Source organism: Hirundo rustica, chromosome 16 (genome assembly GCF_015227805.2).
Source record: "Hirundo rustica isolate bHirRus1 chromosome 16, bHirRus1.pri.v3, whole genome shotgun sequence".
Classification (NCBI taxonomy): domain Eukaryota; kingdom Metazoa; phylum Chordata; class Aves; order Passeriformes; family Hirundinidae; genus Hirundo; species Hirundo rustica.
In genome coordinates, this window is record NC_053465.1 from 10700485 (window position 1) to 10726538 (window position 26054).

At 47.0% G+C, this 26054-nt stretch overlaps 3 protein-coding genes across 5 annotated transcripts in view; 2 read left to right on the forward strand and 1 right to left on the reverse strand.

The window, feature by feature from the left end:
* Positions 1 to 228: 228 nt before the first annotated feature.
* Positions 229 to 9119, reverse strand: ACTR5 (actin related protein 5). 2 transcript variants are annotated; one of them, XR_005703343.1, is made up of 10 exons: positions 8724 to 9110; positions 7790 to 8019; positions 6806 to 6975; positions 5821 to 6038; positions 5301 to 5483; positions 3221 to 3343; positions 2553 to 2692; positions 1584 to 1716; positions 687 to 1132; positions 229 to 598 (listed from the first exon to the last, which is right to left on the reverse strand). XR_005703343.1 is itself a non-coding variant. In XM_040080344.2 (9 exons), exons 1-9 carry the CDS (start codon positions 9105 to 9107, stop codon positions 887 to 889), a joined length of 1827 nt encoding a protein of 608 aa, XP_039936278.1. In that variant the 5' UTR covers positions 9108 to 9119; the 3' UTR covers positions 229 to 886. The 2 variants fall into 2 exon arrangements, 1 of the variants encoding a protein (XP_039936278.1); XM_040080344.2 differs by having other exon boundaries at positions 229 to 1132; positions 8724 to 9119.
* A 3055-nt stretch (positions 9120 to 12174) lies between these two features.
* Positions 12175 to 15753, forward strand: ADIG (adipogenin). Of its 2 annotated transcripts, XM_040080048.2 has the most exons (4): positions 12265 to 12391; positions 13700 to 13989; positions 14612 to 14713; positions 15220 to 15317. In XM_040080048.2, exons 1-3 carry the CDS (start codon positions 12265 to 12267, stop codon positions 14696 to 14698), a joined length of 504 nt encoding a protein of 167 aa, XP_039935982.1. In that variant the 3' UTR covers positions 14699 to 14713; positions 15220 to 15317. The 2 variants fall into 2 exon arrangements, with proteins under 2 accessions (XP_039935980.1, XP_039935982.1); XM_040080046.2 differs by lacking the exon at positions 14612 to 14713 and having other exon boundaries at positions 12175 to 12391; positions 15220 to 15753.
* A 1933-nt stretch (positions 15754 to 17686) lies between these two features.
* ARHGAP40 (Rho GTPase activating protein 40) overlaps positions 17687 to 26054 on the forward strand; it is a 36245-nt gene continuing 27877 nt past the window's right edge. Inside the window, exon 1 of the mRNA XM_040080328.1 lies at positions 17687 to 17741. Coding sequence (XP_039936262.1) covers positions 17698 to 17741 — 44 coding nt within the window. The 5' untranslated portion in view covers positions 17687 to 17697. The remainder of the gene's footprint in view (positions 17742 to 26054) is intronic.

Here is a 26054-nt window from a genome sequence, read left to right on the forward strand (position 1 = left end):
TTGCCTAGGAGTCTCCCTAGGTTTGGGTTCAGCATACAGAATGGATTACTCTTTTGGGAAAGCAACAAGTTGCTCAATGAGACAGTTGAATCCCCAGGTAAATTTAAGCTGGAACAAACTGTACAGCAGGACAGGGGCCTGGCTGCAAACCCATGTTTTTAAGCAAGGTAAAACCAATCAAATCCATCCTCATAGCTCTAAAGAGCTGAAATCACTGAAACACATAAGTTAGTGGTAAAGCAAAAGGCTTTGCTTTATTGCTGCAATGACTTCTGATCAAAAAGTCCCATCAGAGCTGCCTTGCTCAGCCTGCAGAGCCACTCAAGGGCAGCACGAGGCTTGGCAGTGCCTCTGCACCGAGCTTCACGGACGGTTGTGTCTTTCTGTGCCCAGCTCTCCAGTTTCAACCACAACATCCGTATCTGCCATCGATGCAGACAAGCAGCAGGCACCGGCGATTTGGAGGTGGTTTAGCAGAAAGGAGACGGAACACGAGGCCTCGGGAGGCGGGGCACGACCCGCCCGACATGTCCCGACAGACGACTGTGAGACGGGCAAGGGGGACACCTGCTGGGCTGCCTGCCTTGGTACAGCCCGGCTGCAAGAAAAACCGTAAAAAACCCGGGCATTTTATTACATTTTAAAAAACTGTAAAACACACACTCTCCAAAACCCCTGAGCCTTACTCTGACAGTCTCCAAGAGGGGATTTTCCTCTCCACGAGCCGCTGTGCGTGAGCGGCACCGAGCGCTGCGGCCGCGCCAGCGTGTCCCATCCTCCCCGGCCGAGGAGCTGGGTGGGATCTCGGTGCTCCGGGCAGCCAGCGGGGCTCCGCCTGCTGCACACCAGGAGCTGCTCCCTGCAGCGCCGGGCGCCACGGACACGGCTACGCCTGCTCACCGGGGGTGCCGGTGCCCGAGGCTCTGCTGGGAGCCTCCGCTGCCCGCGGGGCTTGCTTGGGAAGGCGGATGGGAACGTAGACGTTGGAAGCACAGTGCTCCTTGAGGTATTCCCCTCCTTTCTCCTCATAGTCCTTCCTGCTTATCCAGCCTTCCTCACGGGTCATGTACTCCACCGCCCAGTCCCTAGCCCCGTACCAGGCGTCCAAGACGGGGTTGGAAGCAAGGCCAACCTGGATGGAAGGAAAACAGAATGACGTCAGTTCAGCACAGGAAAGGGAAGCCCTTTTTACCCTGGTTACACTGGTACATTGACACAAAGAACTGAATTTCAGAAATCTGAGGTGATTACTCGGTGTCTCTCAGAAAGAGCAATGTTAGGAAGGGGTTCAAGTGTGTTTTCACCTTGTTATCAATCTGCAAACTTCCAGCCAAACATGCTTCTGTGTGCATGGTCCTTTAGCAGAAGCAGACTTTCCTTTCCCCTACTCACTATGCTGTCTTCACAAAGAGAACTGAATCTTTGCTTAACCTGCACCTTCTCAGGACAAAAAGCTGTTTGCAGAGTCCTGCCTTAAAACCCTCTCCAAGCCCATGCTCTAAGTACCCCTGCTCTGCACCTCACCCAGCTACACCTGAACACAGAACAGGCTGTTCACATAAACATCACGGCAATCCACAGACCTGAAAGGATGACTGGAATGGACTCATTTCCAGGAGTTCTTTTTGGATTCTGGCTTTCAGTCCAGGGTACATCGTATTTCCACCAGTGAGGAAAACATTCTGGACGAGGATAGCCTGTTGTTCCTTTGAATACCTGTGAAGAACAAGAACAACTTCAGCCTGGAATAGCTGTGGGGAGTGCTGATACCTTGTCCCAGGATTCACTTTGAGAAATTTCATTTTCCTAGCATAAAAAAACTGTTTTCTGGAAATTCTTGGGTGGCAGAAGAAATCCTGAAAGCACTCAGTACCCCACAAATCAACAACTGGTTTTCTTTCTAGGGCTGGAATTCTTACCTTTCAGAAAATGTGATCTCCTATGTTCATGAAGTTCAGGGGTGACATTTCATGAATGCTAATTTGTCTGGAAATGTCCAGCAGGTGTGCCTGTATCTTAACTTTAAAATGTTACCCCTTGTTTTGGTCTCCCAAAACCAAAGACTGTCAGCTCACTGTTGCAAGCTTTGTTGTCTCCCTCAATAACAACTTGGACCAGGGATCTCTAAAGAGGGATCTGTTCAAAAGAATCCAGTGGGGTGCAGGAAGAGAAATTGACAAGTACACTTAAATAGTGTTTATTTCACTTTTATCTCATTCTTTTTCAATTTCTATTTCTGTGCATGTTTTAAAATGTTCATAATGCATTAGTTCAGTAGCAGCTGTAATTTACAAATATACATATATTGGAGGTGTGCTCAAAAAGTTTTCATTGATGGGGTTAATGATCAAAAAACTTTGTAGACTCACTGACTTAAAACAAGCAGAGTTACACATGGCTTTTAGGAAGACATGTCTAACCTGCAATGCTTGACCCCACCAAAAAGAACGATTCAACATTTTTTCTCAAATTACTGCTAAACTGCCATCATTTCAAAAGCTGGTATCAAATGAAGAACAGCTTGTCAGAAGTAAGTAGTTCCGTAAACTCACCTCTCAAGGACATACTGCATGGTTTCTGCTATACCAGCCTGGTCCTCTCCTATCAGGGAGGGCTGGAAGACAATCTCTGGAGCCCTGATTCTCTCAGTGCCAAGGAAAAGCTGGTGGTACTCTGCCAGGTTAAACACGGGCTTTGAAAACATTGAGAAGCAGTGGGGAATGATGTTAAAGAACAGTAATATTCTAGAATAAGCAACATTTCCAAACAATTCTGTACAAAAACCCAGATGGTAATGCTCCCAAAGAGACACAGCATCATGCTAAATGTTCCAAAAGGTCAGGGAAGCTGGACTTTTCCTATCATTTATTCTGCTTGGAGTCACTTAATTCTAAGGCTCAATCTCAGAAGTTGGAAGCTGTGTCCACTCGGGTATCAGGCTTTGGATCACAGACAAAAACACTTGAGCAGAACTTTTTTCCCCTTAATAACACAGCACTGCAACACCAAGCACTGCCTGCAGAGTGAGCCAAAAGGGAATTCTCTTCCTAAACCACCAGCTAGGAGTGCCAGGATTTCTCTCTTAAAGTCGTGTTCAGGTAGTTTAAGCATTTCTTCCAAGAGCAGGCAAACAATGTTTGCATGAGGAGAAATGTCAGCAGACTGGCTGGACAACTGGGATGCAAACCCTTGGCACGAGGTGTAAATCCAGAAACCAAACCTGCACTGCAGCAACAGGCTTCTCAACTTCAGGCTGCTCCTCAGCAAATAAAGGTTCAAACTCATTAATGCTTTCCACATCCTCCAGGGACTGTTCACTGCCCAGGGGATCCAAGTCAGGAGTCTGGAAACAGAGCAGGTATGTTATGGTAGGTTAGCTCAGGTGTGATTTCAGTTCTGGTGACATGGCTGGAAAACTCAGCTTCCTCAAACCTCAGCTCCTTAACATGCCTGAAAGCAAATATGCCCAGAAAATAGAAACACAGATATTCACACAAAGCACAAAAAATCAAACACTTCCAATAAATTTATCCAAATGCCAGCTCAGAAATCCAGGCCTCAGGCTGGCTGCCAGGATCCCGGCAGCCATGTCCTAAGCATAATAGCATATTAAAACTTAGTAAAATAGCTTTTTATATTTATAAAACCTGGTACTCTCCCAGCACCTCTAACTGCTCTATAATTACCATTAAATTCCCTATTTTGCTTGTGTGGGACTGGAAAACAAATATTTGCTAGCTACAAAGCCACCACACAATTTTTGAGAGTTTCAACTGTCTACTATTTGCTCACAGGATGCACCAAACCCCCTTTTCTTTTACACAGATGTGAAGCTCTTTCCTAATGAAAAGCATCACTCAAAATCCTACAAGACTCCTGCTGTGAGCTAGGAGCAGCTTTTAAATTACATTCTTTATTTTCTGTTACAATGTTACCTCTGGGGTTTTATTGCCAAATATTTGTTTTGGTTATTTTAAACTTGAAACATTTGTTGCAATGCCAGGATGAGCAAAAATTAAGCCCTCTAAACATTCTTAAGTATCTATATTATATCTACTTGACCACATTCAATTACTAATACTGAAGTTTAGAAGTGTTCATTGTTACAGCAAAAAATGAGGTCTCATGAAGTCCTGTTAAAAGCATTTCTTCTTAAATCTTATTAAAAAAAAGACAAAACCAGAAAGATACACAGACCCCAGCTACACGCTTGGTCTTACAAAGGGATCCTGTGATAATTCCAAGTGCTCTCTCAAGGCACAGACCAAATAACAAAGCTTGTGGATTCCTCCTGAGGTCTGAGATCGCACCCAGCAAAAAGCAGGCGTGTGGGAGGTGCTGGAATTTAGGCACAGTCACTGAGACAAATCACAGGTAACTGCTAATCTTTCAATTCTCTTTTTTCTAGAATATCTTCTTTTGACAGAAGGCAGAAAGATTCTTCAGCACAATGATAAGCAATCATCTCCCTGAATTTTGCTGAAGCACAATCATTCTGGTTTTTGCACTGATAATCACAGAATCATGGAATGGTTTGGGTTGGAAGGGACCTCAAAAGCTCATCCAGTTCCACCCACTGCCGTGGGCAGGGACACCCTCCACCAGACCAGGCTGCTCCAAGCTGAACATGTCCAGGGATGGGCTAGCCACAGCTGCCCTGGGCAACCTCAACAAGGATCTCCCCTCTATGCTTCAATTTTCTGTTCTTTTTTCTACCTTTTCCCTGAACAAGAGGCTGATAAAGCTAAAAAAGCTCTGTCTTATGTGACTTGAAAGGCAATTGAAAGCACATGCACAACCAGCCTTAGAGCACCTCTTGGCAGCAGCTCCCATGTGCTGGGCTTGTGTTAGTGTGGCAAAGCAGACAAGGAGCTTCTCATCTGCAAGACAACTCCAACAACCAAGTGTAGGAATTAATCGTTCATTAAGGAACCAAAACAAAACATGCTGCTTAAATGCACCAAAACTAGACAGCTACAATGAAGGCAGGGTTGGCTGTTTACCATAAAGTTCCCTGCACCTGAAGGGGAAGAACAGAAAGGAAAACAAACACTGTTTTTAACGAAAGATTGATGGGTTCCTCTGTATCTCTAATAGAAGACTACTGAAGAATAAGGATGGTTGTTTCAGAACATTATCTCTGAAAAGAGAGAAGCAGTTGCCAACTTAATAATGACTTGCAGTGTGCTAAAGAAAAGGCTTAGTTCATCAGTGGAAGTCTGAAGGGACACATTTTCAAGCACAGAAGTTTAATTCCTCTCAGCAATAAAACAAGGATTAACTCGGTGAAAACACCCTACCTCTGGCTTGCTGTCCACAACATCCACTTCAATATTGACTTCTGACTGTAGGATTTTCTGCTTCGTTTGCTCAACAGACAGACTCAATTTGTTGATGTAAGACTGAAGCTCTTCTGCAGAGTCCATGTTCAGCTCCACCAAAGCTTTGTGGAACTGATCCATCTGCCCATCTTCTAAAAGTTCCTGTGGACAGGTCAGAGTTAGCTGTGATGAGCAAGGCAGCGCAGTCACAGCAGTCAGCAGTCATGTACTGACACTCTGCTCGCATGATTAGAGACTATGATGTGCACACTTTGACAGCATTTGAAGTACTTCCCAAAAGAAGTGCTGTTCAGAAACTGAAAGCATCCCCTGCATCAACAATCTCTCTGCAATCTCGCACGTAACCTTGGCAAGCTCCTATCAGAGAACACCCACGGCACTCACAGCTTCTTTACCATGATGTGTGACCTTCTGATAAAGCTCTGAGGGCAGCCTGCCCTCCTCCCAGGATACCACACTGAAACTCTGCCTTCATCACCTGCACATACAGCAACCTGTCCAGCCTCTCCTGGTCCAGCTGCAGCTTCTCCTCCCGGCGCCGCGCGTTGAGCTCCTGAAGGCGCCGCAGTTGCTGCTGCCTCTTCTCCTGCTTCTCCTCGGATGCCACGGTGCTGCCCAGCAGCTTGTTGGAGAAAGGCAGCTGCATCTTGTGCACGTTGTTCTCGTAGTACTCTGGGCACCGCCACTTCTGCAGCTCTGGGCATTTGGAAAGCAAAGCAACTTTTTGTTCTGGCAGCCCAAAACGATGAATTGCGTGTTGTCTGTACCCCACGTGAAGGATGAAAGGTGAGGAAAGAAGGCAAAAATAGTGCAAGCACAGAATTTTGTCATCTCTTGGCAGCTGTTCCCAAGCTTGGCTGTCCCCTCTGAGGACTGCCTCCAGGTCACACACCCAGTGCAGGCAGCGCTGAGCGCTCTGACCTCCAGGAAACACCAAGTACTACAAATGCAAGTGCACACTGAAGGGAGGGAGAGGAGCTCTCACACATTTCTAAGGAAGACTCATTCACAAGTGACCAATTAAAAAAAAAAACACTTTTCTTCAGGTACTACTTCAGATGACACTTGCCACGGAAATTTTAAAACTTATTTAATTCACACAAAGCCATGAGAAATGTCCTGTGCAACTTTGGAAACCTTAAAGCAGATAGGAAACACAGAAATCCTAACCAGCTTAGAGGTTTTGTTGATGTATAAAGGAAACAATAACCTCATTTTAAATTCTTTTCCGTTGAAACCATCACAATTTTTATTCACAGAGAAGTTTGAACCAATAAGATTTTTGTTGCAGTAACAGTAGCTAAATTTTATTTCTGCCTTAATTTTAAATATTAAACCACTGTTAAGCATGAGGCAGGTTACCACAAAGAAAGCAAAACAGGAGCAGAATATTTCCGGAAGAATTCGAACAAGGGGTAGAGAGGACAAACCAAGTGTGGGTGGTGAACTAGAGCTGGTTTTACCTTCTATGTAGTCCTGGGCGATGTAGCTGTGCTCGTGCAGGATCTCCTCCATGCGGCTCAGCGTGATGGCTGCGAAATGCCCGGGGTATTTCAGCTGCAGCAGCCGCTGCAGGTACACGGCAGCCTGGCAACCCCCCAGGTTAATGCGCTTGCAGTTCTTGGCATCCAGCCTCAAAATGCAAACAGACACAGCTCAGACTGGGGAAACTCACAGGAAATCCTCCTGCTTTTCCCCAAATTATTTCATTTCTGTCGATGAATATTCGCAGGTAAATATTTCCAGGTTCAGTTACCAGAGAATCTAACACAGCTGCTTTTATCAGGCAATAGCACAATCACTGCTGTGTTTATTCTTTTATTCTGAAAGGCTCTGTTCTGGTTTAAAAATCCCAAATATTAAATAATTTTGGCTACAGCAAGGATATGTTCTGTTCTAACAAGAGAAGTGATGGGTAGTGGTGTTAAAAGTAGTTTTTTAACCTTTGTAACACTTAGTGGTTGGACGAGTGTAAAACTTGAAAATTTGAAGCAGTCACCAGATATAATAAAGGCATCTTCTGCAGTAAGGATTAGAAACGAAAGAAAAGGTAAAAAGAGAAAACAGGGCAATGTAGCAATATAATCAGAATGATAAAAGGCTCAAGCACCGCAGAAGTCTCACACACAGAGCACTTCACCTTGCCCCAACGCTGCTTTTAAACCTAAAATATGTTTTTTAATGCCCAGTTTCACCTGGGGCACATATCCCCTTCTCCCTTTGAAGGTACACACCAAGGCACAATTAGCAACTAAAGCACAATGTTTACAAGAGCCGCACTGCTTCTTCAATTCAAAACTCAACAGAACCCAGCACAATCTGCAGGCCTGGTTTTAACTCATCAGTATAATTAATACAAGAGTTAATAGTGCAAGGCTGGAGGAACAGGTATTTGCATCCCTTGAAGAGCCAGTGGCTACACCAGACTTGAGACACCCAGAACTCACCTGCCTTCTAGGACTGGCAAAATGTGTGTGCACTGGTAGCCTGAGGATATCACCAAACCACTGCAGGGCCAGTTCTGCCTCCTGTTGTGATAAAAACTGTACAGACTGTCCACGCCATAGGACACCTTTGGCACTTGGTAGCATTCGAAGAGGAGCTCAGACATCATTTGTCTTGAGTACAGAGGATTGCAAACTGCTTCTGTCAGAACAATTGGGTGATCCACACAACCCTGGGAGAGTCAAGGGGAAAGAACAGTACCAAAGCCATGAAAGGAAAATCCAGGGTTAGTTATTTCTGCTTCTTCTTTCAAGCATCAGCAAAAACTCCTCCAAAATGGGCATGAGAAAGCACTTTATGTGTAGGGTATTAATCATGAAAGTTAAATTATATCTAGTGTTTAAGGGGGTAAAAAAGATGCTAATGTTAATTCAACTAAAGAATAAATCATAATGGTGGAGAAGAATGGATTTTAAAGGCATGTAGAAATTATTAAAAGCCTAAGTAACCAAAATCTATGCAAAGAGGAGGTGATTGAAAACCAGTGGAAGTTTAGTTCCAGTCCGGGTAAAGCTTTCAGACTGGTGTTGTCATGCATGCAAACGGCTCCATGGTCTGAGAAGAAACTCTCAACACAGCTGGCTGTGCAAGCGGTCAGTTAACGCCACTAATAACAGCATTACCCAACAGTAAGGTGAACGGAGCACGTTTAGATTAGATATCAAGAGAAGATCCCCCCCGTGAAGGTGGCGAGGCAATGACAGGTTGCCCAAGGAAGTTGCGGCTGCCTCATCCCTGGAAGCTCCAAGTCCAGGCTGCATGGAAATCTGCGCAGCCTGGCCCGGTGGAAGCCGTCCATGCCCACGGCAGGCGGTGGAGCGAGGCGCCCTTCCAGCTCCCTTCCAACCCAAACCACCCCGGGGCGCGCAGCGGTACCTGCGAGGAGACGCCGAGGCGCTGGAAGACGTGGTCGAGGAGCAGCTCCTGCAGCTCCAGCTGGACGGGCACGTTGCGGTCGAAGGGCGAGCGCAGCAGCCACCGCAGCGGCTCGGGGCTGCCCAGGTCGTTCCCCACCTGGGTCTCCGCGCCGGCCCCGCCGCGGGCCCCGCGGCTCCGCGCCGCCAGCGAGCGGAACCGCAGCAGCGGCTCGGCGGGCACGGAGGGGTCGGGGCAGGCCCATCCCGCCCGCGTCTGGAAGGAGCCGTTGTCGATGACCAGCGGCGCCGGCTGCGGGCTCCGCACGGCCGCGCTCGGCTCCAGCACCGGGTCCGGGGCCCAGCGCGCGTCCCGGAACGCGAACACCCGCGCGGGCGCCGCCATGGCGGGCGCGCTGCCGCCGCCGTCCGGCCGGGAACTCGGGCCCGCACCGGGGTTCCGGGGCGCCGCCGCGGCCAGGCGCGGGGCCGTAAAATAATCGAGGTTATCTTAAATGAGTGTGTTCCGTCATGGGAGATCTTCGTGTGCTTCTAAACCTAACCTGCAGGAGAGGAGGCCCAATCGGCGGGACAGGAAGCTGCCAACACAGCACAGAATCGTGGAATGGACCTTAAAATGTCCCACTCCATCCCTGTGCTGTGCCAAGCCCATCCAGTGCCACCCCTGCCATGGGCAGGGACACCTTCCACCATCCCGGGCTGCTCCAAGCCCTGTCCAACCCGGCCTTGGGCACTTCCAGGGATCCAGGGACAGCCACAGCTTCCAGGGCCTCCCAGTCCTCCCAGTAAAAATGTTTCCTCCTATTATCGAACCTGAATTTCCCGTCTTTCAATTTGTACCCATTCCCCCTTGTCCTGTCACTGCAGTTCCTGAGGAAGTGTCACTGCCCAGCTCCCCTGTGGCTCCTTGGCACACTGGAAAGGTGCCATGAGGTCTCCACACAGCCTTCTCTTCTGCAGGTTGGGCAGCCCCAGCTCTCCCAGCCTGTCTCGAGGTGCTCCAGTCTCCTCAGCAGCTTCGTGGCCTCGCCAGGACTTGCTCCAACAGTTCCATGCCCATCTGACAATGGAGACACCAGAACTGTGCCTGTATTTGAGGTGGGGGTCTCACTAGAACAGAGTAGAGGGGGACAATCATCTACTCCAGCCTGCTGGCATCCCTCACAGGATCAGCTGGGTTGGAAAATGCTCCCCAGATCATTGAGTCCAACCCACGACCTAACCATGTCAACAAGATCAGAGCCTCCTCCAGCCCTGGATATTGTCCCTGCTGAGCTGAGTGGCCCACAGCTGGATGCAGGACTCGAGGTGCCCCTCTCCAGTGCCCAGCTCAGGGCAGGAATCACTTTCCTGGTCCTGCTGGCCACAGCACTCCTGAGACAGCCCAGGGTGCCACTGACATTGTTGGGCCCCTGGGCACCCCTGGCTCATGTTCAGCCGCATCCACCAGCACCCCCAGGGTGGAACCCATCAAGATTATCTTAATTGATGTAAGACCTTTGTGTGCTTTCAAGCCTAATAAGCAAGAAAGGAGACAGTAACAGTGGACCAGGCAGCAGGATCATTCCTTAGTTAAGGACCTCTTGAAGCTAACAAGCCTTAAGGATGTAGCGGATGAAGATGTTGATGTATGTCCCTCTATATATTGCTAATTTGGCAAAATACTCAAGGTCCGTGTGTCCTAGAAGTGAACATGTTCTTTCTAATACTAAAAAAGACCTTTCTCCTGCGAATGCATAGAAATTGCCTGGGCTGGTGTAACTTGCATGGAACTTACTAACGAGTCCTAAGAGAGGGGCTTAGAAAGTCACTGACTGAAGCTTTGTGTATAAACAATGGCAGGGAAAGTCCACGGGGGTGCACTGGATTTGTGGAATACCACTGAGCACCCGGCCTGGGCAGCTCTGAAATAAACAATATTGCTCTCCAGTGTGTCTTTATTGGCTTGTTACACAGCAGGTAACAAATCCAATTTTGTGGGTATCACCATCAGCCTGGGGCTGGGCTGTACCCCTCTGACCCTTCACATAGGGCCCCCTGCCCTTTAAACTTGGCCTGTGAAACCTCCCCAATGGCTGTAGCTTGTGTGGAGGTGAAACCCCACAGCCCTGGGCTGTGCCACTTGCCCAGGCGGCCACTGACACAGCCCAGGCATCTGCCACTCCTGTGCCACCAGCTCCTCGGGGATGCAGGGATTGGGGAGGGCCTTTCCCTCTTATTTCAGCCCTCATTCCCTGGGGAGATGGGGTTCCAGGGTGGGATCCATCCTGCCATGGCAACAAGGATGTCCCAGGCTGGGTCAGCTCGGTGAGAGCCAGTGTGGACTCCAAGGGCTTCCGGTGATACAACTAAGAGACACAATTCATCATTAAAATTAAACAGATCACAGCTTCAGCTCCTTTCCATGGCTCTCAGCACTGCCTCTGCAGACAAACCATCAGCAGCCTGATTTCCAGAGGTGCCCCCAACCTGCCACCCCCACTGTGTGAAATGGGGACTCAAATATTGAGCATCCTTGAAGCTCAGGGCATTAATGGCTCTCCTCACTTGTTTACCCAATGCACAAAGCACGGCTAATAGCTTTCTTTTATCATGCAGAGGCGTTATTAATGTGAATTAATAAGAATTTGCAGAGTTCATTTAGACCTTGGGATTAAAAGGCTCATTTCAAGGGGCTGTTACTACATGAAAACATGCACACGCTCCCAAGCAAGAACATTAAATGCAGGCAATCATTTGTAACGTGCACGTACATCACTGCTCTCTTCTCCTGAGAGCTACACAAACAATTAATCTAGCCAAACAACCCCCTGTGAGGTAGGCAATAGATTATGGCTTTATTTTATTGAAGGAGAAACACACAGCATGATGAATATCAAGTTATCAAAGTCACATATCTGGTTCCTTCTTTGATCACTACTGAACTCCTTTACACTGAAGCAATGCTTTTATCGACACCCATCCCATGAAACGTGCTAGTTGCCTTTCTTGGAGGGAAGGGAGGCAGAAAGGCAATTAAAATAGAAAGGTTTATTTCCCTAAAGGATTAACTAATAGATAATAGAGGATATACATAGTAAGCTAAAAATAGAGTCTATATGGGACGTATTTGTGCTCTACATTGACTAAGAGCCCGGGAGAAGTATCTTGTAGCTGCTCATCCTCTACACCTCTCTGAAGGGTTGAATCTGTTTTATTCTCAAGAGCAACCTTGGCTACTCAGTCTCAAAGTGGCCAAAGCACTTGGTTCCCCCCTATACCTAAAGACAAGAACTATACAGCTTTAATATAAGCCTCAAAAGCTTCCTAACCTGTATTTATCCTTTAAATAGCAGCGAAAGAAAACATCTGACTTGATTGGCCTTGCTCAGTTGTTCTTATCCCCTGTTAATCCCTGTTGCTCCCTCCCCAGCACGGGGCTGTCCCCTTTGCTGATTTATCGCTCTTCTTGCGATCAGCAGCGCCGCAATGAGAGTTATTAAAAGGTGTTAGAGAAGGGAGCAGTCGGGCTGTTCTAAACTTAGAGTAACCTGAAGCAAGCCATGAGGTACCCCCTGGTTCCTCTGGTGAACGAGCTGACCTTTCCTCTGCTTTTCTTCTGGTTCTGTTTGCCGTTTGTAATGCTGCTGATCATCGCCATTATCTGGCTCCAGCTGCTGCTTAACGAAGGTAAGTTCGGCAGCTGATCAGGTAAAAAGCTGCTTCATAAAGTTAACTTCCTCTTTAAAGCACCCTGCTATTTTTAGGTTAATGCCATTTGTCACAGGAGGAAGTTAAAGGTTTGTTAGTACTGGGGGTAGCATGTAGAAAAGCAAACAAATTATTATGCTTTTCTGTTAAAAATGCTTGTAAGACAACCAAGCTGCAACTTACCCTTCTTACACTCTCCCTTTTTCTCAGCGGTAATTTGATTTAAGAAAGACAAAGGACAAGTAATTTTTATAGGTTTCTATTTCAAAAATCCCTCAGAAAGTATGCCTAATCCTCTGATTCTGCACACTTGAAATTCCAGCCTCACAGTTCTCTTGCACCTCTCCTTTTTGGGAGGGATGGAGGGTTTTATTGCAGGATCTGGTAAGGAATTCTTTTATGCTGAGGCTGATAGAAAGTTATGAAGGGAGCAAGACATGCATTTTCATTTATTTGTGTATTTTGCCAGTTTGTTTTTCCAATCCATCCCTGATCCTTTCTTCTAACATGCCAGTAACCAATAACAGGCTTTGGTTTAAACTAGTAATAAGCTTGTTGTTGCACTCGTGAGGATAAAGCCTTGCTGCTGTGCTCTAATGCTGGAGAAAAACATCTAATCCCAGCTGAGGAAGTTCAAAATCAGTGACAAAATATCTATTTTACATAGCTGTGCCACATCCTTACACTGAAGTTGAGTGCTCAGGCTGTTGTCTGGACATCACTTGATGTTATTCTTAGGGAAGAAGAGGAAGAACTGTAATTCCCTTGATGTTATGAAGGTGAATTTCCAGGTTATTCTTGCTACATTTGAATTGACAATTTCTGACCCTGTAGTGACTGCTCTTAGCACCAGGCTTCCAGCTGTTTCCACAAATGCTCTAAATTACAATTTGACCAGCAAGACTGGACACGTAATTAATTTTTACATACCAGCATATTTACAGAATAAGAACATTAAAGCTTTCCTCAGTTACTAAGAGGTAAAAATAAAAGTGCTCCTTTTAATAACTTCCTAACCATTTCAGTCATATAGTTTACAGCAAGCACAAGTAAAAAGGAAGTGTTTCAGCTCCTCCTTTAATATAATTGCTGATTGAGCTAATGAGTTAAAATTAAACACTTGTGAAGGCTTTTTCTTGTCTAGTTTGGTTTGCAAATCCTTTATTTCAGCTGGAAAAAGTTCAGAGGAACCTTGTGCAGCTCCTAGATGGAATGTGCAAGTCTTGCAGCCAAGGAAAAAAAATCCCATATAGGTGTTTTACATGTTCTTTTTAAACTTGCTTCTAGCACAGATGCCCAGCACAGAAAAGATTGAGAAAGAATCTCCTGATGAGCCTGATTCTGAAGATGAAGTAACAGAGGAAGAAAACCAGAGTGATGCATCCAGTACAGAGATACAAGAGGAGTCACAATCCAGTGGAACTGTGGGGAGACTGGGGCCCAAGCCTGCTTATCTGAACTCAAATCCAAAAAGCCAAAAGCAAAGTCTTCTTGCTGTGACCTCAAACAGCTTGTCCCAGAGGCAGAAGATAAGATATTCCCATGTTGAAAGGAGCATTTTCTATAACTTGCTGATGGTGAGTAGTGGGACCAGGCTGCCTCCTTGCACATCCACTGCTTTTGTGCCTTGGCTCTGACTTCTTTCACCTCTGCCTGACTCAGAGACCTCTTGGGCAAGACAGAGCTCTGAGATTGGTTTCTGTCGGGTTAATAACTAACAGGAGGTTTTATTTTCTGCCTTCCCTATTTGTGATGACTCCTGTTGTATACGAGGTAAAGGTAACACAAAATTGTGCAGAATGACTATTGCAAATATGTGTGTATATATATTTAAAGTACATGGGCATATTTTAAAAGTCTTTGAGAATTGCATTTAAAATGGCAACATTTGCTACTTATTCCTCTCTAAGATAAGACATTTAACACAACCGTGTGTAGAAACTCCCCTGGTATTTATGGCTGATATTACATACTTTTAAAAATTGCTTCACATTTCTTACAGCGGAGCATGTGAGTGAAAATTATATGTACTTCACTTGCTCAATAAGAACTGAGGCCAGAACTCTCTTTGCAAACACAGCAGCCCTAATCCTTTTAGGCTTTACACAAATCCCAAAAGATAAATTTCAAGCAGTGGAAGAGCTTCATGTCTTGTGTGTGTTTTCTTTCCCTGTGCCTTGACTGTCTGTTCCTTTGCAGAAGGGGCTCACAAAGGAAAGCTGTTCTGTGCCTCCACTGTCACTATTCCCAGTCCTGTCTGCTCAGTTATATTGCTGGGATTTTTGAATTCCAGCAACTGAGGTACTCACTCACGTTTCCTTCCACCAGTTCTGCTGCAGTGCTCGCCTTGGTTAGGCTGGACTAGCCAAGGACTGGAATCATCTTAAACTGCTGCAGCTATTTGACTAACACACTCTGAAGCTGAGCTTTAGCATGGCATCAGCAATACCTCAGCTGAAAGCATTTTTAAGCATTAACACCACCAAGGCAGTATCAAATCAGTGTAGTAACAATTTATTAAAAATTCATTAATGCCATAGTTTTTCACAAGTTAACAATGTTAACGATGAGCTCGGTCATGTCTAGGGTGCCATTTGGTTCTCCTACAATCCCTCATATGTACAACTATTGACTTGAACACAGCAGCTTGAACTTGTCTTTTGTAGGACATTTGTTGGCTGTGTCGGGTGGGTGAGGGAAGGGAACAAGCACCGGTGGTTTCAAAATCCTGTATATTCCACTGAAAATGGAACCTCTTCCAAAGACATCACAGCAGTGACAATCCTGTTCTTCCTTTTCTTCCCCAGCTGTGGTGCACCTTGCTTTCTTCTCTCAGCCGGATTTTTTTCTGCCTGTTGCTCCAGACCTTTAACATCCTGAGGACTCTGCTGCTGCCATCCTATCTGGTTACCTATATGGCTCAGCTGTTTGCTTTGCTGGGTGAAGAAGCTGGGAAAATCCTGGGCTCTCTGAGGCTGGAGAGCAGAGGACTGTTGCTTTCAGTCCTGGGGAGGAAATTGCAGCTGAGCCGAGCTCAGAGAACCACCTCAGGATGAAAATAAAGCAGTCCAGGTCAGCATTGGTGACAGCTACTGCAGCACGGCAGAGGGAGGGGAATTCTCTGAGAAAGAAACCCACTCAAGGCTAAGTCAGCACCGACTCAACTCACCACATCTGCTTTCAGAGTGTTGACCGTCTAAATGTGGAATGGATGACATCAGCCAATTTCTTGTCCACTCTGCTCCCCTCCCACCTCAGAGGGATGAGCTCTTTGTTTTATAAGGACCAAGCACTCCACCAGCACCGGTGACAATTTCAGTTCACCAACACTCATCTTTGATTAAATAAGATCAAGGCAATCTCCCTCTGTAGTAGCTCCTACTGGATTTTAAATGCAACACAGCCATTGGATTATTATTCTCTGAGAGTCCAATTAGCACTTTTCTCATCTCCAGCTTGTCAGTTCTCAAAGTAGGAAATTACTTTTCAACACTCAGCTCTAAGAAATGAAGCAGGCCTACCTCCAATTAACAAGAAATAATTAAGCCCTCAGCAGAAGCTGAGCACGCACGTCCCTGATTTCCGTTCAGGCTTTGCTTTTCAGCACAGCTGGCAGGCTGATGTAAGGTAGACTGCAGCCTGGAGAGGCACTCACCAACAGCTCCATTTAACCCGTTAGTGGAACCACGAGGAGCCTGAGACTGGCCATGGCTTTATCGAGGCGCTGGGCTTTGGACGGAGCAGCTGTGTGCTCTTGTGTTGATGCACACACTCAGCGCACGCTCTTTTGTTTTCAAGAGGACCCGAATTACGAAGTAATTCAATGAACACGCCGCCCCTTGTGAAAGCCATTGTTGGCGGTGCCTGCGTCCCCAGAGCCTTACCCGGGCACCCTGCAGCACCAGCCCGCAGTGAGGATGAAACCCTCCCCGGTGGTGTTTGCCTTTCCCTCCCCATCCCCTGAGCCCCGCGTGGCCAAATATTTCTGCGTGCTCTTAAATTAAACTCGTTTGCCCGCCTCTTTATTTTCGCGGCTCCCTTCTTTAGAAAGGAAAACACAAAAGAAAAAGAAAAGCTGTTTGCCGAGGACATCCCCCTCTCCCGGGAGGGAGCTTCGGGAGTCTCCTCCAGCGGGGATCCCCCGTTTCTCGCCCCGCCTGTCAGCGGCGAACGGGAAGGGTCGGATGCTCCCGGGAGATGCGGGGGGAGCGGGGCGAGCTCCGGAGGGGCGGGACGGGGGCGGAGGGAAGAAGGGTCTCCTCTCCTGCTCTCGCCTCCGCCGAGCTCCGCGCCCGGCCCTGGGCTGCTCCGGCCAGCGAGTGCTGAGCTGCGGGGTCGGGAGAACCCCCCGCTCTCGCTCCTCCTCCTCTCCGGCCGTGGTCTGCAGCGCTGGCCGCTCCAGGTGAGCAATGACCCCTCCGGGTGGGCAATGACCCCTCCAAGGTGGGCACTGACCGCTCCAGGTGAGCAATGACCCCTCCGGGTGAGCAATGACCCCTCCAAGGTGGGCACTGACAGCTCCAGGTGAGCAATGACCCCTCCGGGTGGGCACTGACCGCTCCAGGTGAGCAATGAGCCCTCCAAGGTGGGCACTGACAGCTCCAGGTGAGCAATGACCCCTCCGGGTGGGCACTGACCGCTCCAGGTGTGCACTGACAGCTCCAGGTGAGCAATGACCCCTCCAAGGTGGGCACTGACGGCTCCAGGTGAGCAATGACCCCTCCAAGGTGGGCACTGACGGCTCCAGGTGAGCAATGACCCCTCCAAGGTGGGCACTGACTGCTCCAGGTGAGCAATGACCCCTCCAAGGTGGGCTCTGACCCCTCCAGGTCGCTGCTGCTCGGCGCTGCTGGGGAGCTCCGGCCGTGCCCCGCAGCTCCGGTGCTCTGGATGCCGAGGTCGGGCAGTGCTGAGTTGTTGCTTTTCCCGCAGATTTTGGCTTCTGCCCCGTTGGGGAACGGGGTTATTGTCTTGGCTGTGCTGACATGTCAAAGCTGTGTTCTCTGAGTCAGTGAGAAGGGGTTTGCTGAGAGCGTCAAGGTTTTTCTCTTCACCTTTTCCCCCATGTGCACTTAAAGCGTGTTGGCAAGAAAGGTTTCATCTTGCAGCTGCATTGTTGGGGATGCCACTAATGCTGCAGCTGAAGCCCTGGGGATGATACCTCCTGTCCTGTGGGACTTCGCTTGTTTAGGTTACTCGAGTCTTTTAAACTCTGTTAACCTTAGTTCAGAAAGAAACCCTGTTACCTTGAGGTCATTGCCAGAATGCCACAGTTTAAGTTAAAAATGTTTTACTGGGACCATCGCTGCAAAGGAATAGATGAACTGAGGTGAGTAAATAAACGATTTGAAGGTCCAGGAGAATATTGCTTCTTGTACTGCATGGGGATGTTCAAAAGCCTGGTGCTACCAGGCTGTATGCCTTGTGTAGTTTTTAGTCTGTGTAAATACACTCAGAATAGCTTTAGCTTGGCTGGGCTGGCTGTCCCTGGCAGTGTCACTGTAACAGCAGGGAGGTTGGTGCCAGCTTGCAAAAACCTGCCTGAGAAAGCTACTTTGAGGACTCCTGATTCCTGCAGAATTCCCCAGTACCACAGCTATGCTGGTGGCACTAGTGGTTTAAACCTGGTTTTCCTGTCTTTGAGCTATGAGAAATAACGCACAAATAAATATTTGGCTGCTAAGAATAGGACTTTTGTGTGTGAATTTAGCTAGAAGTAGTAGAGAAAGGTCATTTTGGTTCTGCTGTGGGTCAGTGCCTCTTGTAAGACATTGGTGGTGAGTGAACCTGGCCTGGAGGATGGACACAGACCGACAGATGAGGGGTCTCAGTTTGAGCCCTGTAGAATTTGTATTGTGATCCACATTTGTTAAAATATCTGCTTTCCCTGAATCTGGCTGTAATGCCTGCCCCTGTGCCTGTCTTTGCTGGGCATTTGGAGCTCACAGCAGGAATGCATGACCTTGCAGCTGCCTTGTGCTCTGCGAGTGTTCAGTAGCATCCATGAGTTTGTGCTCTAATTTCCTTTTGCTGTTGTGTGCAAAAGCTGCTTCCTGGGCATCAGCAAGAGAGTTTACAGCGTTGGATGCGGTAGTGGAGCTCCTGCAAGTGTGGTTATTTACACTGACTGTGATTAGTTTTGGATTTAGTTCACCTGGGGGTCTCTTGTTCAGCTGGTGCATCATTTCTCATGTGCATCCAGCAGCCTCTGTCCCAGAGCTCTTCTGTGCTGCAGCAAGTAGGTATTTTCCTCAGCTGAAAAGAGACTAAAGCCTGGATTGAACACTTTGGAGCACAGCATTAGTAAGAGTTGTAATTTGGTAGTTCCTTTTGGCTGAAGTTAAGCCTCCTGAGAGGTGGAGGACATATTTCTGTGTGCCAAACTGTGCTATATGCCTTTTGTGACCTTCTGCATGTCACTTAACCTCTCTTTTCCCCTCCCTTCTTGTTTGTAAAGCCTTTACTTTGCAGGCATGTTGCAAGGGTGGGGTCTGTCAAACATTAAGTCTCTGTTGGGAAGCACTGTGTGTATAAAAACATAGATAACAATGTCTTTCTCCTCTGAGCTCCAAACTCTGGAATATGTTGGTAAAGACACCCAGACTCTTATCTAGTGTAAACTGAAGTGACCCGAGGTGTTTTGGTGGATTTAAGTGATAAACATATCTCAAATCACTGTGTCTAAGCACGTTGAAGGTCTTGCAGCATGTGGGGATCCCTAACTTGCCAGCAGGACCTCTCTGAGTAACAGCTGGGTGAGCTGTGGCTGTTTACATCCTCCTGCAGGAGTCATGGGATGATTTAACTTGGTTGACATCTGTTTCCAGTAAAGAGGAATTGGGGTTCTTGGGTCCAAGCTGTATGAAGAAAAATAACACTGAAGGTTTGGCTCAAGATCCCAAGAGGGCGCAGCAGCAGCCAAGCTCTTGGGTTAATCAAGACACATTTTTGAAGTAATTTTTTTTTTTTTAATATGGAAAGGAAAAATCATAACTGCCGTTTCCCACTTCACAACACCTTTGCTTAGTTGGATAGAGTCGTGTTACTTGTCAAAACTTTATAAACTGAGATGGGTGAGTGTCCAGCTTGCCTTAAGGAAAATATCACTCACTGGAGTGCTGAAATGGGAGCCCAAAGAGGTGCTGGCACCTCAGTTCTGTACAAGACACAACTGGCCAAAGCTTTCAGAACTCTGCTCTGGCTTGAGTTTGATCCTGCTTTAAGAGAAGGAGGTTGGCTGAGATGGTGACCTGAGGAGCCCCTCACTCGAGCTTGTGATGGGGTGAACTGCTCCAGGAGCAGTGCCCTTCCCTGTCTGCAGAGCAAAGGAGCCCCCACCCCTGTGGGCCCTCCTTAAAAATCACTGTGTGACCTGCACTGGGATCTTCTCTTTTGGGTAAGGAGGTCACTAGGGCGTATGTGCAACACACTCTTAGATTTTTATATCCTTTAAAAGTTAGAAACTACCCTACCTGACCAACAATATCATGTATTTTAGCTTCATATGCGTCTTAGGCTTCCAGTTCAGCAAAATATTTTCTTGATTGGGGATGTTATGGCCCATATGCTTCTATTCCAAGCAGTTTAAATGCTTTCTGTTGGAAACATAAAAATATCTTAGTTGTGACATGATGTTTGAGCCTTCCTGCTGTGGATGCAAAATCCATATGGCAATGAGGTTTAATTGAAACCTGCTGGAGTTACTTTTCTCCTGCAACATATTATATGAAATATTCTTCATGCAGCTGGCTTGAAAGGACTACCCTTAATTCAATATTTCTAATCAATTAATGCTTTTGGAAGTTCTGTTCCTTTCCAAGACTCACAATTTTGATCTATGTAAAGCCCTTCAGTTCGATAAACTACATATCAAGTACAACCTGGGTGATTTATTCATTATTTGCTTCACAGACTATAGGTGTAAGTCATCCACTACAGAGTTGTTGACTGGGTGGGTAAGTCCTTCCAGGTGTGCTGTGTAATGAAAAGCTTGTCTGAAATCAGAACTTGTTGCTTGAAGAGTTCTCTCTCTAAATTGGTTTGAGATTCAGATGTTTGCAATATTTCCTGGTATTTGTTGCTGTTTGCTCAGAGCGTTGGGTCAGCTTGCAGGGGAGTATGTTTTGTGATTGCAATTAAGATTGGAGAAAGAAACGCAAAAGCTGCTGTAGCTTAAAGCGTACTCCCCAAAGCAGATTACTCCAGGAGTCTGGAATGTGTTGGTGGGAGGCTTCAATTTTAGTGAGATGTTGCTCTGTGCATGCAGGAGTCCTTCCCTTTCTAAATAATTGTTTCCATCTGCATGGCTTATTCCATCAGCCCCCAGGGCTGCCAGTGCCTGGACTGCTGAGCTCTTAAAATCTGTGTCTCTTGTAAGAATGAGGATCTTTCTCACCAAATATTCTGTGCCAGCTGTGTGCAAAGGGAACTTTGCACTGGTCACGCAGAAAAATAATAAGGGCAACCCCCACTGGGGACCTTTCAGAACAAACAACATTCTGGTACCTCTTTCCCATACTTTTAAATTTTTAGAGGGAAAAGTTTCAGGACCCTTGAATCTTCCTGCATGACATCTGACCAGCCCATTATGAATTCAGTAGTTCTCTGAAGGTTTAGTTCTTATAAAATATGGAATTTGGCCGTCTGTGGTAACTTGGATTGAAGGTGGTGGCCTGTGGTCTGTGAGATGTCCTCGTGAACGTGCACGCTCCCATCATATGGTGGAGCCATAGGAAGTGACAACAGCCTGCTGGGCCATTGCACACTGGTGGTACAGCAGGAGCAAACTGGGCAGCCCGGGCATGGAAGAAGCACTGAAAGGAGGCTGCTGGCCAAGAGTTATCTTATATTCCTATATATTTTATATTCGGGTCACCTAGGGAAGCACGGAAGATGCATCATTGCAACTGAGAAACATTGGAAAGGCACAAATCTGGAGTACTCTTCACTCCCTTGCCTCTGCACTTTTCTCTCATTTCTGAATTAGATTTTAAGTGATGATCACTGGAAATAAAAGTGGAATTTCTTGTGTGTAAGCCTTTGAGCGAGCAGGAGCCTGGAACTCTTGTGAAGCCTATAGCAGGTGGCCAATATATAATGGAACTGGAAGGATATCCTCTTTAGGCAACAAATAAATACAGCTTTGCTGATGAGAGTTGTTTTTCTCGGTCAAGGTAAAGCTGGGACAATGTTCCTGTTTGAGAACAGCGGGGCTGACACAGTGGAAGGAAATCCCTGTGTGTCTCCCAGCGGAAGGGGAGGCATGCAGGGCAGGACAGACATCCCTGCAGCTGATCTCCCAGCCCCTTGTTTGGGGCAAACATTCCTCAGCCCTGGCCTCCCTCCAGCCTGTGCACAAGCGGGGTAAAACTAGATAAAGGTAACAGCTGCATTGAGCTGCAGTGTTTCCTTTGACTAACGGGAGGGGAAGGATCCCTCCTGGGAGCAGCCCTTGGAACCACATCCCTCATCCCAGAGTTTCAGAGTTCATTCACTCCGCGCTTCCTACGCTGGCTCAGAGCAGGCGCGAGGCCGCCGGATGTTTGAAAGCCAGGAAGGGTTTTTGCAGCAAGCACAGAGCTGCCAGCTCCCTTGGGAGAACCCAAGGCTTGATGAAATACCAGCACTCACCCTGGAAAAAGCTTTTTTTTTTTTTTTTTTGAGAATGGCTTTTTGCAAGGCTCATTCTAGCTGTAATAATGTGTTAGATGGAAGGAAACCTAGCTGGGGAGTGCAATTGATAAATGAGGTCAGGGGATTGCTGCTTTAAGGTGTTTCTGGGAGTTCTGCTAGTGTGGTCTGTGCAGTTTTGTAAAGGATTAGCATCACCTCATTGTTAGCAAAGCAGATGGCAAAGGAAGAACAGCCTTTGTAAAGGTCAAGACCCTGATCGCTGGGGGTCTGTGGATATCATTTAACCCCATAAAAGTTCTTTTTCTGACACTGAGTCAGATATCACAGTTCATTTGGATCTCTCAAAGTTCCAGGAAGATGTACGCCGTGAAGCCAACTTTATTGTGTGAGCTCATCAGGTAAAAAATTCAAACAAGGGCTCAGTCCCCTCTCAGTGGGATGGTAGCTTGTTAATTCTCTAATTAATTGGTTAATTGGCAAATTCCCTAACTCCCGTGCTTAGGAGGAAGCCGGTTTCCCATCTGATGGTGAGAATGCTCCTCCCTCCTCCTCCAGCACGGTGCCAGTATCACAGTGGGCAGCCTGGGAGCCTCAGCAGCGCGGGTGCTGTGGGGTCAGCTCAAAAGCCTTTTGGGTAAGGCGATGTATTTCCAGCTTCCAGCGTGGAAGATTGATTTCTACCATTCCTGTGGGCTCTTCTGAAGAGTTTGTCATATCACAAACTGCCTAAGGGCTGTCTTTGCAGAGATGCAAGCGCAGCAGTTCTCATCACCTCCTCTCCTTTGTCTCTGCCATATGTGCAGCTCTTGTTTCAGCCCAGTGGCTGCTCCCAGCATAGATCAGGCTGAGCTGTATCAGCATTTTCGGGGCCAAAACATGAGTAGGAGTCAGGTCAGCAGCCACAGCCAGGTGATGCCTGTGTCAGAAAATGGCCATTGTACAAAACTTCAGTTGCTTACACAGGGTTAAAATGTGTTTCTTAATGTTAGTTGGGTTAAAGTGTTTATTCATCAAAATGTCTAGAGCTGAGAGGTAAAAGACAAATGCTTTAGTTCACTTCTTGTGTGTTTTTAGTTTTATTTTTATGGAATCTTCTTTGTTTTCAATTCACCTCTGAGTTCAGGTTGAGTTTCTGCTTCTTTCACTTGCTGATTTCGACTGTGGTTTTTCCATGGCTGTTCTATGTAATATCTTCTTTTGGCCCTGGCACCAGCACCGCATCAGCCTGACCTTGCACACCAGGTGTAAACTGAACAATAAAAATCTCTCTTGCACCACTTGACACTGATGCCTGAGACTTGGTGTCCCGTCTCCTCTCTGGCCCTCCAGTTAGAGCGGTGGGTTTTATACAGCAAACAGCACGTGGGGATTTATGGACACTGCTCTAATCTCTGCCTGACCTTTGAGAGGATCTTACACCACCAGCTTCTCCTGCCCTGAGCTCTTCCTGTAAATCCTGGGCTACAAAGCTGTTTGGGAATGTCTGTAGCGAGCTCCTCCATCTCCTCATTGGCCCCCAAGCTAGATCGTGTCTGACATCTTCCAGTCCTGGTTTTCGTGAAGACTCATGCAATTAAACTTCATCATTAAAATTTCGGAAAAACAAGCCCTCTTTTAATGAGTTAACAGGCTCTTGACTACAAATAGCTCTGCAAGAGCTGTGAGCTGTATTGTGCAATCAGGTCCAGCATCCCAGCCAGTTCTGTTCCAGCTGTTGCATCGTTTATAGATGAAACCAGTACAGACAAGCTCTGTGTGGTGACTTCAGAGCCTGGCGCCAGCAGAGCAAAAATAGTGGATGCTGACTTTTTTTTCACTTCTGAGCCTTTAAACAGCAGTCCAGCTCTCTTCTTGAGGACAAATGAGGAGCATGCCCATAAATATAAATTACAGGCCACTTGTAATCTCTCTCCACACAGAGAGGTTTGGATTCTTCCTGACAGACCTGTTACAGCTGAAGAGATGACAAAGTGGAACAGAAGCCTGTTAGGATAAGTGATGGCACTTTGGAGTACAACAAAACTGTTGCTTATGAGTGGAATAATTGGCACTCACAATTGCCTGGCTGCTAAATAAGAGCTTCTGCTACTTGGCTGTATTAAATCTTCTTTTTACTTTGGAAATAACTGATGGAGCAATCAGGATCTGTGAAAACACAACTCCCCTGAGAAGGAGGTGTCCTTCTGTTCCCCTGCTCAGAGTCTGGTGGATCAACCCACCAATGGGCACAGTGGCATTTCCTTCCCAGTGTGTGTGGGGATCTACTCGGGAGTTATTTTTCTCTGAATCTTGGAGTATTTAGGTGAATGGATTTAGGTTTTAATGTAATCATTCAACCAGACAAGCTTCAGTAAGGGGGGGGGGGGGAGGGACAGGGACTATCTATTCTAATTTCTGAAGTAGTTTCAGATGCTAGTCTGACCCAATATAAAAACTTACGAGGAGATTTTAAAACCACAATATGCGAAAATCTGTTAAAGCAAACAAACAAGAAAACCTAAATGAAACATTTCATTTCCTAAATGAAACATTGCTTTGAAAACCCTATTTGTAGTCAGTCCACACTCAGGTGTTTCACTTTTAATCTTACCAAATAGCTCAGTTGCAGAGCTGGGTTCAGGTCACTCCTACTTTTCTCCTCCCCTTGTCTTACCATCCTTGCTAAAACTCCAGCTTATCAGTAGCTATTGTTGAGCTGTCTCATAACCTTGGTAGCTGCACTGATTGTGCCACGGGCATGACTTCTCCCAGGAGTGGATGTTTGGCATTCCTTGGGCAGCAGCTCCTGTGGGATGCCCACAAACAGACTGACTCACGGTGAGCTCAGCCCGGCGAGTCCATCCCGCTGCTGTGATTATGCTGCAGGAAATAAACAAGATGACAAGCTAATCTATCACATCTTTGGGCTGAGAACTGGGGCACCCCAGGAAGAAAGTCCATTTCTGGCATTCTTTCTCTTTGTTGTTCCATTGTCCCATCCCTTTCCCAGAAGGGAACAGAAAATCCAGCGTGCAAAAGTCAAAATGAGGTTTGTGAAATCAGCTGGGGCGTGAGCCTGGGAACTGGAGCTTTTGCATATTCTCCTTCTGTGAAAATGAAGGGTGTTCAAAGTGCTCTGTGGAGGTGGTGCTGGGCAGAGCGGAGTCTGGAGAAATCCTGTGTGTGCTCACAGCTGGCACAGCTGGGCTGGCACGAGGTGCTGGGCACCCAGTGCAGCTGGAGAGGGGACTGACTGCGGGTCACTGCTCCCCCCTGCCTCTGCTGCAGGGTGATGGGTGGCACTGTCACCTGGCTGCAGGGATAATAGGTCCCCGTGCTTGGAGGAAGCAACAAACAGCTTGCTGGCCATTGCTCTGGTGCCTGTGACTCCTTTCTGCCTTTGGTGTCCAACAAGAGAGGTTTTTTTTGCGAGACACAGCCCCCTGTAGACACCAGGCACGTGTTTGAGCAGGGAGGTAAACGAGGTCATCCTCTGAAACCCGCTAAGGATTCTAATCTTACACCGTCTTCAGTGCCCAGGAGGCAGAGGCATATTCAATTTACATTAATAAGTAAGTCTTGGTTATTCATCAGAATAAGTGTTTTTGAGTGTTAAGAATAGCTACTGTCTTAGTGCTTCCTCCTATTGTTACAGCCCTTCCTTGAGCAGTGGAAATGTTTTGGGTGATTTAAATTACATTTACAGTAGTAATTAGCAGTAAAGTTTAAGCAGTTGACTTATCTGAATATACATTTGTGTCTAAAGAGAGTATGACTTTTTTCCCCCCCTACCCCACCTCCTTCATCCTCCCAAGGCAGGACATTTTCAGATGGGGTGGGCAGCTGGATACTGATATTTATTGGTATTGATTATTGATACTCCAGCTCCCTGGGCATCCTCCCAACAGGATGAACAGATTAGCTCATCTCTCAGGGAGTAAAGTCACGAGTGGAAACACTTAGCAGGGCCTGAGTGTTGCTGGGGCTGTTTCTTGGCAGCTTTTTTCCTATGAGGTGCTGGTTTTCTCCC

What these genes read in the sequence shown, in the direction of transcription:
- ACTR5 (XM_040080344.2), bottom strand. Translation starts at nt 9,107, where the DNA reads ATGGCGGCGCCCGCGCGGGTGTTCGCGTTCCGGGACGCGCGCTGGGCC. An exon ending in TTGCCAGTCCTAGAAGGCAG is followed by an intron (nt 6,976 to 7,789) that starts GTGAGTTCTGGG and finishes TTGCATTTTGAG; the next exon opens with GCTGGATGCCAAGAACTGCA. An exon ending in ATGCAGTATGTCCTTGAGAG is followed by an intron (nt 1,717 to 2,552) that starts GTGAGTTTACGG and finishes TGTTCTTCACAG; the next exon opens with GTATTCAAAGGAACAACAGG.
- ADIG (XM_040080046.2), top strand. Translation starts at nt 12,265, where the DNA reads ATGAGGTACCCCCTGGTTCCTCTGGTGAACGAGCTGACCTTTCCTCTG. An exon ending in CCAGCTGCTGCTTAACGAAG is followed by an intron (nt 12,392 to 13,699) that starts GTAAGTTCGGCA and finishes ACTTGCTTCTAG; the next exon opens with CACAGATGCCCAGCACAGAA. An exon ending in TTTTCTATAACTTGCTGATG is followed by an intron (nt 13,990 to 15,219) that starts GTGAGTAGTGGG and finishes TTTCTTCCCCAG; the next exon opens with CTGTGGTGCACCTTGCTTTC.